The 13,769-nt window shown below is 42.2% G+C and overlaps 1 protein-coding gene across 1 annotated transcript in view; it reads right to left on the reverse strand.

Annotated features, from left to right (window-relative positions):
- The window catches only part of mindy2 (MINDY lysine 48 deubiquitinase 2), a 36,148-nt gene extending 23,011 nt beyond the window's left edge, over positions 1–13,137 (reverse strand). Inside the window, exons 1-2 of the mRNA XM_010880418.4 lie at positions 12,086–13,137; positions 11,388–11,445 (exon numbers count right to left, since the gene is read on the reverse strand). Of these exons, the coding sequence (XP_010878720.1) occupies positions 11,388–11,445; positions 12,086–12,982 (955 nt within the window). The 5' untranslated portion in view covers positions 12,983–13,137. The remainder of the gene's footprint in view (positions 1–11,387; positions 11,446–12,085) is intronic.
- Positions 13,138–13,769: the final 632 nt, after the last annotated feature.

The raw sequence follows: 13,769 nt of genomic DNA on the forward strand, positions 1-13,769 counted from the left end.
TCTCCCTTAGATTGGGCCACAGGGTCAGTGGACCCCCCGTCTCAGCCCCAAGGTTTTATTCTGCAATATTATTGTGCCAGGGGGAGTAGGATCAGTTCTCCTTCTCCATTGTAAATCCTTGTTAATCTAAGGAATGTGATCTCTAACATTTCCTTGTCTCCTGCTCCGTTTAAACTAAGGAGGACATGAGGTCTTGGACCACACCTCAAGTGTACCAGGCTCGAAGGACTCGCAGCTGTCCCTGTCCAAAGTCCTCCTGGTTGTGTGGCAGAGCAAGATGATACCTGATGATTTCGGCTGCCACACCGATGACCATTCCCCCCTCCCACGGATTGTCCCTGTCCTTTTCCACCTGGTCATACCTTCTGACCTGGATTATGTTTTATAGACTCTGGACACTGCCCACATGTATTTACTAATTACTACAATTTGTACTCTTAAAATGTTCACCCGGCACAACCAGACGTGGACTGGTCACTCCTCCAAGTCTGGTTCCTCTCTAGGTTTCTTTCTATGTTTTTGACCCTTTTAGGGAGTTTTTCCTAGCCACTGTGCATCAACACTGTTGTTGCTTGCTCTTTGGGGTTTCAGGCTGTGTGTTTTGTAAATGCACTTTGTGCTTTTACAAAACTGCTGATGTAAAAAGGGCTTTATAAATAAATTTGACTGAAGAGGTGATATTATTGACCGGATTCCGAATCCGTGACAGGCGTTTTATCCCCTGCTAGAGGTGCTGTGGGGAGTGTTAAGCACTGGCCAGTGTTTTTTCCAGGTATGGCTCAACCAGGCAGTTTGGGTTCAGTCGAGGCCCCTAGAGAGGTGTTAAGGGCTCAGATTCAGGGCCTACGAAGGTCAGTCGACGGTGCAGGCAGGGAAAGCCTTGCCATTTCAACCACGATGGAGAGAGGGCGAGAAGGAGACAGTCTTGTAGTGTTAATCACAGTGCACCTGTCATCCACCCATTACCACCCTCCCCTCCCTGAGCACCGCACAGCACCGCAGAACAGAACACAGTCTCTTACTGTTGAGAACAGACCAACGTTCAGTGTCTGTAATCTCTGTGCCCAGAGGAATCCCCCCAGCTATCCCTCTGCCTGCCCCCGGTTTCCTACCAGCTGACCGTAGACACCCTCTCTGGGCCTCTACTCTTGCTTTGGCTGATTCACTGCCCCCCCTCAACAGAGGGCTGAATCTCAGCATCAACCGCCAGCATCTTGTCCATCCTTGTGGGCCTTACGGTATGTATTAACACAGTGTCTTTGTGAGCAGGTCTTCTAACAAGCCGTTGCGTTTTCAATGGACATGAAACAAACTGCAGTGTGAAGCCCAATGCTGAGGCTAGGAGATGAGACTAACTGCCTGGTCCTGGACACTGCAAAAGATGATGGGATTTCCCAGGGCCCAAAGCATTCCTTATGTTCTCTTACCCACTTGCTGGAGTTAAGTCAAAGACGTCTCTACGAACTCAGAAAGCCACAATTTATAGGCATTATTGTATAAGAACGGAAGAGACTGTTCATCCGGGCATATCTGAGTTTATAAGCACAAACACAGCCTGCATAATTTAGTTTAAGGTCAGCAGCGTGCAGGAGAGGGATCGCAACAACCATGAGAATCCCTGTGGAGGCACAGGCGAAAGTAGAAAAACAGGAGCAATATGAAATGAAAACGCTGTGTGCCTCAATTGCTCGTCACCTTTGATTTGCAGGAGGGTTTTAAACAGCTAACGGAGTCATGTTTCTTTGCTCTGAGAACTAGCAATCATACAGGGGCATCAGTTGGAGCAGATGAGCAAATGTTGCAGAACCACAGAGGCAATAGGTTTTTAGCTTCACAGCAGCTTCTGACCAGTATTGACCATAGAGATATGGGTTAGAGTGTACACTTTGTTCTCTCAGATGCACACACCCGCTGTCAGAGAAAAGATGAATTTATTTTAATATTGCTTTGTCCAGTCTAAATGGTCTCCTCTCTCAGTGTTTCATCTCACAGTACTAGCAGGGTATGGTTTCTAGTAAAGTCAAGTCTATCTTTCTTTGCTGCTCTCTCTTAAGGGAAGTTTTAAAGTAAGGTCCAATTAGATTTGAAAGTCTGACTATGAAATGCACACACTGACTGTAGATTACAATTTTCCTCCAGCAAAATGAACCCAAATCGAATGCATGCAATCCAATTATAATTGAGCGGTTATGGATACCAAGCTCTATGGACCCATAAAGGCTGATTCTGTGAGGGGGAAACATTAGGCTGTTCCATTAACAGAGTTCAGTAACAGACACAATGACTAATTGTCCCCCACCATGACATCCAGCGGGCACTATGGATTGGTCTTCGTCACACATGCAGTGTCTGAAAAAACCCTAGTCTGATTTTGATGAAATTCTGATTGTTGCAGCATTTTCCTTAAGGGGGACCAGCATGTAAGCATTTAATTGAATGGTCCTGGTGTATCCTGTTCATACAGTGGGGGAAACAAGTATTTGATACACTGCCGATTTTGCAGGTTTTCCTACTTACAAAGCATGTAGAGGTCTGTAATTGTTATCATAGGTACACTTCAACTGTGAGAGACAGAATGCAGAAAATCACATTGTATGATTTTGAAATAATTAATTTGCATTTTATTTCATGACATAAGTATTTGATCACCTACCAACCAGTAAGAATTCTGGCTCTCACAGACCTGTTAGTTTTTCTTTAAGAAGCCCTCCTATTCTCCACTCATTACCTGTATTAACTGCAACTGTTTGAACTCATTACCTGTATAAAAGACACCTGTCCACACAATCAAGCAGACTCCAACCTCTCCATGGCCAAGACCAGAGAGCTGTGTAAGGACATCAGGGATAAAATTGTAGACCTGCAAAATGCTGGGATGGACTACAGGACAATAGTCAAGCAGCTTGGTGAGAAGGCAACAACTGTTGGCGCAATTCTAAAAAAATGGAAGAAGTTCAAGATGACGGTCAATCTCCCTCGGTCTGGGACTCCATGCAAGAGCTCACCTTGTGGGGAATCAATGATCATGAGGAAGGTGAGGGATCAGCCCAGAACTACACAGCAGGACCTGGTCAATGACCTGAAGAGAGCTGGGACAAAAGTCTCAAAGAAAACCATTAGTAACACACTACGCCGTCATGGATTAAAATCCTGCAGCGCACGGCACCCGTCTGAAGTTTGCCAATGACCATCTGGATGATCCAGAGGAGGAATGGGAGAAGGTCATGTGGTCTGATGAGACAAAAATAGAGCTTTTTGGTCTAAACTCCATACGCCATGTTTGGAGGAAGGAGGATGAGTACAACCCCAAGAACACCATCCCAACCGTGAAATATGGAGGTGGGACCATGTATTGCAAGATCTTGGCCAACAACCTCCTTCCCTCAGTAAGAGCATTGAAGATGGGTCATGGCTGGGTCTTCCAGCATGACAACCACCCGAAACACACAGCCAGGGCAACTAAGGAGTGGCTCCGTAAGAAGCATCTCAAGGTCCTGGAGTGGCCTAGCCAGTCTCCAGACCTGAACCCAATAGAACATATTTGGAGGGAGCTGAAAGTCCGTATTGCCCAGCGACAGCCCCGAATCCCGAAGGATCTGGAAAAGGTCTGTATGGAGGAGTGGGCCAAAATCCCTGCTGCAGTGTGTGCAAGCCTGGTCAAGAACTACAGGAAATGTCACAGGGTGATTTGATTCAGTGCATGTACCTAACCAGCAGACAGGTTGATTTGATTCAGTGCATGTACCTAACCAGCAGACAGGTTGATTTGATTCAGTGCATGTACCTAACCAGCAGACAGGGTGATCTGAAACAGTCCTGGGTAAATTAGACCTGGGTAAATATATCCACTGGAGATGCACTATGAGGGCAGGTCTACAGTCCTCCTGACGTTAGACCTGGGTAAATATATCCACTAGAGATGCACTATGAGGGCAGGTCTACAGTCCTCCTGACGTTAGACCTGGGTAAATATATCCACTAGAGATGCACTATGAGGGCAGGTCTACAGTCCTCCTGACGTTAGACCTGGGTAAATATATCCACTAGAGATGCACAATGAGGGCAGGTCTACAGTCCTCCCGAAGGATCTGGAAAAGGTCTGTATGGAGGAGTGGGCCAAAATCCCTGCTGCAGTGTGTGCAAACCTGGTCAAGAACTACAGGAAATGTCACTCACAGTTGAAGAGTACCTATAATAAAAATTACAGACATGCTTTGTAAGTGGGAAAACCTGCAAAATCAGCAGTGTATCAAATACTTGTTCTCCCCACTGTATGACACATACAGAGATTTTAATTGCATCATTTATAAAAAACAATGTTTACCATTGATTGGTTGTATATAATATATTCCAAACTTGTGCATCCAAAAAAACGCTACACCTAGGTAATAGTACGTAATATTCCCACATACGTTCTATTTGATTGTAAATGTAAAAAATTTATTCACTGTTAAATGAACTTCCTTTCTTTGTTTTTTGAAAGCCTCAGTATTCCTGGATGTTTAGAGTGGTGGAGGGGTAGACAGGTAGTCATTGATGCAGAGAAAGAAAAATAAGATTACTGTTGAAGGATATCAAGGACAGAAGAACTAAATGGAGCAAAAACATGCAACCAAATAAATGAAAAGAAGATTGTGGTTGGATGGCAATTCCTACAGTTAGGGCCAGTCATATTGTTGTCCCCCTATTATTCAGTGTTGTTTTAGATTCAGTTCATGTACCTAAATAGCAGACAGGGTGATTTGATTCAGTGCATGTACCTAACCAGCAGACAGGTTGATTTTATTCAGTGCATGTACCTAACCAGCAGACAGGTTGATTTGATTCAGTGCATGTACCTAACCAGCAGACAGGGTTATCTGAAACGGTCTACAGAAAGACAATTTAACTTAGTTAACAAGAATAGGAATACAGCAACCTGTTTTTCAGATATTACAGAATTGCATGTCTACAACACTAACCTAAACGACACAGCTGAAAAGGGAAAAAGGAGAAAGATTTGAAAACATGCATTGTGTATGCCACTTGGCATTAATGTAACACTGCAAAAGGGCTGGTCTACAGTACTTCTGACATTAGATCTGGGGAAATATATCCACTAGAGATGCACTATGAGGGCTGGTCTACAGTCCTCCTGACGTTAGATCTGGGAAAATATATCCAAAGAGATGCACTATGAGGGCTGGTCTACAGTCCTCCTGACGTTAGACCTGGGTAAATATATCCACTATGAGGGCTGGTCTACAGTCCTCCTGACGTTAGACCTGGGTAAATATATCCATTAGAGATGCACAATGAGGGCTGGTCTACAGTCCTCCTGACGTTAGACCTGGGTAAATATATCCACTAGAGATGCACTATGAGGGCTGGTCTACAGTCCTCCTGACGTTAGACCTGGGTAAATATATCCACTATGAGGGCTGGTCTACAGTCCTCCTGACGTTAGACCTGGGTAAATATATCCATTAGAGATGCACAATGAGGGCTGGTCTACAGTCCTCCTGACGTTAGACCTGGGTAAATATATCCACTAGAGATGCACTATGAGGGCTGGTCTACAGTCCTCCTGACGTTAGATCTGGGAAAATATATCCAAAGAGATGCACTATGAGGGCTGGTCTACAGTCCTCCTGACGTTAGACCTGGGTAAATATATCCACTATGAGGGCTGGTCTACAGTCCTCCTGACGTTAGACCTGGGTAAATATATCCATTAGAGATGCACAATGAGGGCTGGTCTACAGTCCTCCTGACGTTAGACCTGGGTAAATATATCCACTATGAGGGCTGGTCTACAGTCCTCCTGACGTTAGACCTGGGTAAATATATCCACTAGAGATGCACAATGAGGGCAGGTCTACAGTCCTCCTGATGTTAGACCTGGGAAAATATATCCACTATGAGGGCTGGTCTACAGTCCTCCTGACGTTAGACCTGGGTAAATATATCCACTAGAGATGCACTATGAGGGGAGGTTTAGTAGCTAGGTGAGGACCAGTATGTGGAATATGACTTGGGTAGACTTTTGAATTAATGTTACTTAGGGAAGTCACACTGAGACAATGGTCTCTTTTAGAGTCCTGTTATAGATAACCCCAAAACATTTATACAACAAAAAACAGTTAGAAAAAATTTTGACACATTTACTGTCGACAATGCAAAGCAAAATACGTATCGTTAAACTATTACTTAACAAGGTCCCCTTATAGCCATCTGAAATGCCCTAGATGCATCAATAACACCCAAGTCAGCTGGGATTGAAGGGATCTAAAACGTTAGCCATCTTTGAGACTGTCTGCTAGCCTGGACGTCTCAATTAGTCAAAAAAGAAAGGGACAGCAAATAGACGGCAAATAATGCTTTGACCTAAGTACGCCAACCCTCTACTACAGCACGCTGTGATGTTAACTGTAACGCATATTAATAAAGACAGCTGCATATTAAGTGGCAAAATCAGAAACATAATGAAAGTTGACTGTATGATTTATTTTTACTGTGTAACAAAGAGCTTTACCTATTCCTATAAAAACTAAAGGAGAAGGTGAAGCTGGGCATCAAATTAAACAATGTTTCTCTTGGTCCTTAAAGGTTACAGTATACTTGAAGTACATTATTTTACCAACGTCTAAATGAAACTATGAATTCTAGCAATAGAGAATAGTTGGCCAAGTCTCCAATAAGGCACTTCTATCAATCATTTTTAAAGAAAACGTGTAAAGGGCGCACAGAGCCTTTTCTCCCACACACAGCTGTCCCCAGTGTGAGTGATAAAGATGAGAAGCTATGGGAGCAAGAGACCAAATGTAAGTATTTAGTTTTATGTTTACCAGTGTAGACTGGTTACAACATGGACATTACATTGTTATTGAATGCCTAAATGTCTGTCTGCCTGCTTTACTCTGGACTACATAAGTAGTCAACCCACTGGAATTTGTTACAAAGTGTAATTGAAATGGATTTAGTAGTGAATTATTTTGTCAATGATCTCAACAAAAACCTTTTTGGTGCTCTGAAATAGGGCATCTGTTTTTTTGGAAACTCTCATTTGGAAAACATCAAATATTTTGTGTAGGTCAATCACCAAATAATGGAACGTTTCAATCAAACTTTGGAGGAACAAAAGTCCAATGTTGTCGAAGACTTATGTAAACCACTGTATATAGCTAGCTGTAGCCATGTGACTTGCTGTGTTTGTGACCAAACCATTGTTTGTGAATGTGGTGGGTCACCTAAAACACAGGCCAAAGCACGTAACACCCATAAAGGGTGTGACAAATAATAATGGATAATTTCTTAGCTTCAGAGGTTTATCCATTAACAAGTTGTGTGCTTGTTCTGGGATGTATTCCTTAGACGTTTACTGAGGGAATTAATTGTGTACTGTTAAAAAAATATGCATACATGGCAGTGTATTTTTGACACAGATGAGAAGAGTTTTAATCAACCATCTGTGAAAGTCTTAAAGAGGTAGTTCAGGATTTTAGCAATGAGTATATTTATCTTCTTTATTATGGTCAATAGTCAGTTCTTTGGTATCTGCTTCCAATATAAAGGAAGTTATATGGTGTATTGTCAGACAATGTTAAATTAATTAGAACAGTGACTTAGTCTAAAGTACATTTACATATTTACATTTTATTCATTTAGCAGATGCTCTTATCCAAATTGACTTACAATAAGTGCATTCTATTTAAGGTGTCTTGGAAAAACAATATCTGACAATCATAATAAGTACATATTCCTTCACTGAAGCCAGCTGGCAAAGTCAGTGCCAGAGAAAACAAAGTAAAGTGCATATTTTTCAAATTTTCTGGTAACAGCTAATGTTTCTAAAGCTCAAGTAACAGCTAATATGCCTGTTGTTCACAGGGTCTTCCATGCACTGTGCAGTAGTTTGCAATGTACTTCTAACTGCATTCTGATTAATGAAAACTGTATTCACAATTTAATCTGAAGATAAACAGCTGCTAAAATCTCTAATTATCCCATTAACATGATTTAAAAAACAAAATATATTAACTAGCCATGTATTTAGTTAACATTTGAGTAATTTTGCAGGTGTTATTCACAGCGACTTACAGTCGTGAGTGCATACATTATCCAATGTTTTTATCCTGGCCCCATATCCTGGCATTGAACCCACAACAATGGCGTTGCAAGCTCTACCAACTCAGCTACATGACACCAACACACACTACATACAGTGCTTTAGGAAAGTGTTCAGACCCCTTCACTTTTTTCACAGAAACCCAGTGGCCTTCATCATTCTTAAATGTATGTGTGGAACCACCAACACCCTTCCTAGAGCAATTGGTGGAGAAGGGCCTTGGTCAGATGGAATCCACTCCTCTGTAAACAGCACACGACACTGAGAAACCTTTTACGTGCCTTTTGGAAAACACCAAACGGGCTGTCATGTGCCTTTCACAGAGAAATGGCATCTGTCTGGCAACTCTATCACCAACGACTGATTGGTGGAGTGCTGCAGAAATGGTTGTCCTACTGGAAAGTTCTCCCATCTTTACATAGGAATTCAAAGAGACCATCGGCCCTTCTTCCCAGAATGATCAGTTTGGATGGGCATCCACCTCTAAAAAGATTTTGCAGGTTTTACTACTTACAAAGCATGTAGAAGTCTAATTTTTACCATAGGTACTCTTCAACTGTGAGTGACGGAATCTAAAACAAAAATCCAGAAAATCACATTGTATGGTTTTTAAGTAATTAATTACCATTTTATTGCATGACATAAGTATTTGATACATCAGAAAAGCAAAACTTAATATTTGGTACAGAAACCTTTGTTGGCAATTACAGAGATCACACGTTTCCTGTAGTTCTTGACCAGGTTTGCACACACTGCAGCAGGGATTTTGGCCCACTCCTCCATACAGACCTTCCCCAGATCCTTCAGGATTTGGGGCTGTTGCTGGGCAATACGGACTTTCAGCTCCCTCCAAAGATTTTCTATTGGGTTCAGGTCTGGAGACTGGCTAGGCCACTCCAGGACCTTGAGATGCTTCTTACGGAGCCACTACTTAGTTGCCCTGGCTGTGTGTTTCGGGTCGTTGTCATGCTGGAAGACCCAGCCACGACCCATCTTCAATGCTCTTACTGAGGGAAGGAGGTTGTTGGCCAAGATCTCGCAATACATGGCCCCATCCATCCTCCCCTCAATACAGTGAGATCGTCCTGTCCCCTGGGCAGAAAAGCATCCCCAAAGAATGATATTTCCACCTCCATGCTTCACGGTTGGGATGGTGTTCTTGGGGTTGTACTCATACTTCTTCTTCCTCCAAGCACAGCAAGTGGAGTTTAGACCAGAAAGCTCTATTTTGTCTTATCAGACCACATGACCTTCTCCCATTCCTCCTCTAGATCATCCAGATGGTCATTGGCAAACTTCAGATGGGCCTGGACATGCGCTGGCTTGAGCAGGGGGACCATGCGTACGCTGCAGGATTTTAATCCATGACGGCGTAGTGTGTTACTAATGGTTTTCTTTGAGACTGTGGTCCCAGCTCTCTTCGGGTCATTGACCAGGTCCTGCCGTGTAGTTCTGGGCTGATCCCTCACCTTCCTCATGATCATTGATGCCCCACAAGGTGAGCTCTTGCATGGAGCCCCAGACCGAGGGAGATTGACCGTCATCTTGAACTTCTTCCATTTTCAAAATATTTCGCCAACAGTTGCCTTCTCACCAAGCTGCTATTGTCCTATTGTCCTGTAGCCTATTGTGGTCTTGGCCATTGTGGAGAGGTTGGAGGCTGTTTGATTGAGTGAGTGGACAGGTGTCTTTTATACAGGTTACGAGTTCAAACAGGTGCAGTTAATACAGGTAATTAATGGAGAACAGGAGGGCTTCTTAAAGAGAAACTAACAGGTCTGTGAGAGCCGGAATCCTTACTGGTTGGTAGGTGATCAAATACTTATGTCATGCAATAAAATGCAAATTAATTATTTAAAAATCATACAATGTGATTTTCTGGATTTTTGTTTTAGATTCTGTCTCTCACAGTTGAAGTGTACCTATGATAACAATTACAGACCTCTACATGCTTTGTAAGTAGGAAAACCTGAAAAATCGGCAGTGTATCAAATACTTGTTCTCCCCACTGTATAGACAGGTGTGTGCCTTTCAAAATCTTGTCCAATCAATTGATTTTACCACAGGTGGGCTCAAACAAAGTTGTAGAAACAGCTCAAGGATGATCAATGGAAACAGTTCAATTTCCAGCAAAAATTCTGAATTCTTGAATATTATGAAAGGTATAGGGAGAGGCAAGAGGAAAAATTTAGCTGATGCTCATATACAAAGTGACTTATAGTAGTGACTCATCTTCATACTGGACCGAACAGATCAGAATACTTTCCAAAAGCAATTTACGCTTTTCAAACTACATAATAGTATCCAATCCTAAGGTACAATGCCTTCTGGTAACATTAAAAAAAACTTTCAAATGAGTGATGATATGTACTGTATTTTTACATTTCAGACTCTTTAACATCCATAACAGTGTGCAACATCATAATGATCAATTATCCACACAAAGGTAACGTACTACTGGAAAAAGAAAAATATTTTCCATTTGTGACTTCAGCCAGGTCTTCCTTCAAAACTGCCATCCATGTTTGTTTATTTTATTTAAAGCTTAAAAAATGCAATAACTTTTTCAAACATTTCACGTCAAATTGTCCAACTAATAAATTATTCCAATGTTAGAGCTTCTGGTTTATCAATTTATATGCCCAAATATTTTACATGAGATGTAGAAAGACACCTCAGGTAATAACGGGCGACTGATTTCTCAGCAGCTATATACTTTTGGTGCACCAAAGCTTAAATCATATGAAATCCATATTAAGGCTTTTATTATAACTTATCCTAAAGCTAATTGCACCAGCCAATCCATGGTCTACTGAATGGAGGAGAGGAACTAAGAAAAGTAAGACAGGCAGGCAGTGAGGCAGGTCCTGTGATTATTCAAACAGTAATGCCTTCCCAGGCAGTGTGGGATATAATTACAGTCCTCCAGTACTGTTATTAAGGTCACATTACTTTTCCCAGGCTAATTTCTACTACAGCTCAATGCTCAACTGTGCCTGTGTACTAAATTCACTGGCGGACTCATTTCTGACATCAACCTCCAGGCAGTTAGAAAACCAAAGAGAGATACAGTACTCTCCATTCCTGTGAGTACTGGCATAGTCACTTTACTTTATTTATTTTTTAACCAGACTTAAAATACAGGTCACAACTGTAAATGTAAAGACAAAAATAGAAACCAGCTTTATACTTCACCCTAAGAGGATAACAAAAGAACAGGTCACTGAGTTAACTGACTTTCGGCCTTTGATTTATTAAAAAGGATTTCACTTATACTCACCAAGATATTCCATCAACTGTTCAGCAGTTATGATCTCCATCATTGGTGGCATCTTCACCTGTAACAGAAGCAAACATTATTCAACAAACCCAGGAATACTACTTTAGCTATGTAACAGCAATAGCAATAGCAAAGCAATACTACTTTAGCAAAAATGTATGAAAATTAGCTATGTAACAAGCAACTCCCTGCCCATTATTATGGTCCTCAGTAAGACATACACCCAAAGCTGTTAGGAAAGAATTGTGTTTAAAGTAATCAGAAGTGCACTGTCAGCAGTTACACAACTATCAGTACACATGCAGGTGTCCAATGAAAGTAATTACCTTTACAGTTGCTTTCATGGCACCCATTTTCACAGTAGGTAGTGAGGTTTTAGGTAAGGCTTCAGACACTCAAGTGAAGGTGCATACTGACCCAGAATATTCACTGCCTACCAGCCAACTGTCACTGGCAGTTTAAACATTATCTTTATCGTGTAAACATAACCAGTGGCTCAAATGTTGGATTCAATTAAAGGTTGTGCAGAGAAGGCCTAGCCTACTTGTAAGATAGAGGGAGTGAGCTGCAAAGGCAACAGTATGGGGAATATACAACATGATTCAGGATTCAAACCACCCGTGAATAATAATGTTACAAATGGTATCATGCCCATCAAATGTAGTCTCAGTGATTAGGTCATGACGTCAGTAATTTACCTTCCATGCCAGCAACAGGACATTCATTATGGCCAGCAATGGGCATGGGCCGTTCTCATTTTGGGTAATGATAGGCGTATTTTCTTCCTTCCACTTGATCCACTTGATGTGATATATGGACTGGCCAGCGCACCGGTCCTTAGTGCACGGTATCTTGGTTCCATCAGCACCATACTCGCTTTGTAGTGCTAGGGCCATCCCTCTGTCCTCCAAACCATCACTGTTGAGATCGGAACTGGGACAGGAATTTAGGTTCGAAAAGGACTCAAGTGAGTCAAGGCTTCTAGATTCTGCCGCGATGCTCGGGTCACTCCCACTCTGCAAACCCTCGGATATGCTATTGTCAATTGCTACTCCACATTTGACGTTTCCCGTGTTTGTTTTCTCCGGACATAAGTGTGTCGGTTTTACTAGCTTCACTGATTCAAGTGAATCCGACCCCTCAATTTGAACATTGGTAAACCTTGCCTCCGATTTCCCTAACGAGGTTTCGCCATCCGTTTTGTTGTTTACTAACTTTGAGGTGGCAACCTCGTTATTTCCTGTAGACAGTTGCGAGACATGTCCCATCCCGTTACTCAAATGATCTCCAGATCCAGAAGACAATGTCTCCGACCAACCACTTGACTGAATGTTCTTCTCTTGCACCGGGTGAGATTCGATCCTTTCTGGTAAATCAAATTTCGCAACACTGGAGATAGCATTAGCAGTGCTAGGATCACCAACGTTGCTGGCGCTAGTACAACTAACCAAAGTATTGGGAGAATGCTCACTATTCTTGCACGCATCGTTCGCTCCTTTCATTCCGCCAACTGTAATATCTCCCATTTCCCCTGCGATAGTGGCACATAGAATACTTCCTCCAACATCTCGATGTAGGTTTGCATTTTTCTCCATTTCGATTTACACACTGTCGACAGCTTTTAGCTATCTTATTGCAGCTCCAGCTTCAGCCCCACAGACGCCATGACATCTCTGCCAGTTACGTCACTGGAGAAGAGACCGTTGCGTTCAGGTGGTAGAGAACGTTTAGAGGCCTCTAGTGGACGAAAGACTGGCGTTTGAATGGCAACTCAAGTCATTTTAATGTCGTCGTTCTGTGGGACATTCAACTTTATTGGTTTATCATTTGTTATGAACGTGTTTTACCTAAAGATCTGAAACACATTTTGCCTAGTACTTCTAAACTTAACCAGCAGCACTCGTCAGCAACTAGGAGCCGGGAAGAGAAAGCATATATTATTAGTCAACATCCTCGATTGCAGAAGACTTTCAACAAGGAATCGTTAGAGCACAATAGGGCAAGACAACCCTTGTCTGACAACAACCCCAGATTGTACCAAAAGGCTTCACGTGAAATCCAATTAGGCACCATGTCATTTCTCAGTTCGTAGTCTGTGCATATTAATCAAAATAATGGAAAGGATTTACACATGCACTTGTCTGACTTCAAATCTTGAAATCTTAAAATATGAAACACCATAAATAAAATGTTTAACTCCTACTCTGGTTAATATTTTGTAAAACAACAGGGATTTTTTCATTTGGGTTTTTTAATCCCCTCACCACTTTCTGGAAGTAACCCGCTGAGTTTTATCAGCAACACAGCAACACATGGCACCTGCGGCCTTCTGAGCAAGTTGGTATCGGCACATACATGACAGTACCCACATTTTAGGGGACC

The sequence above is a fragment of the Esox lucius genome, chromosome 2 (genome assembly GCF_011004845.1).
Source record: "Esox lucius isolate fEsoLuc1 chromosome 2, fEsoLuc1.pri, whole genome shotgun sequence".
In the NCBI taxonomy this organism is placed as follows: domain Eukaryota; kingdom Metazoa; phylum Chordata; class Actinopteri; order Esociformes; family Esocidae; genus Esox; species Esox lucius.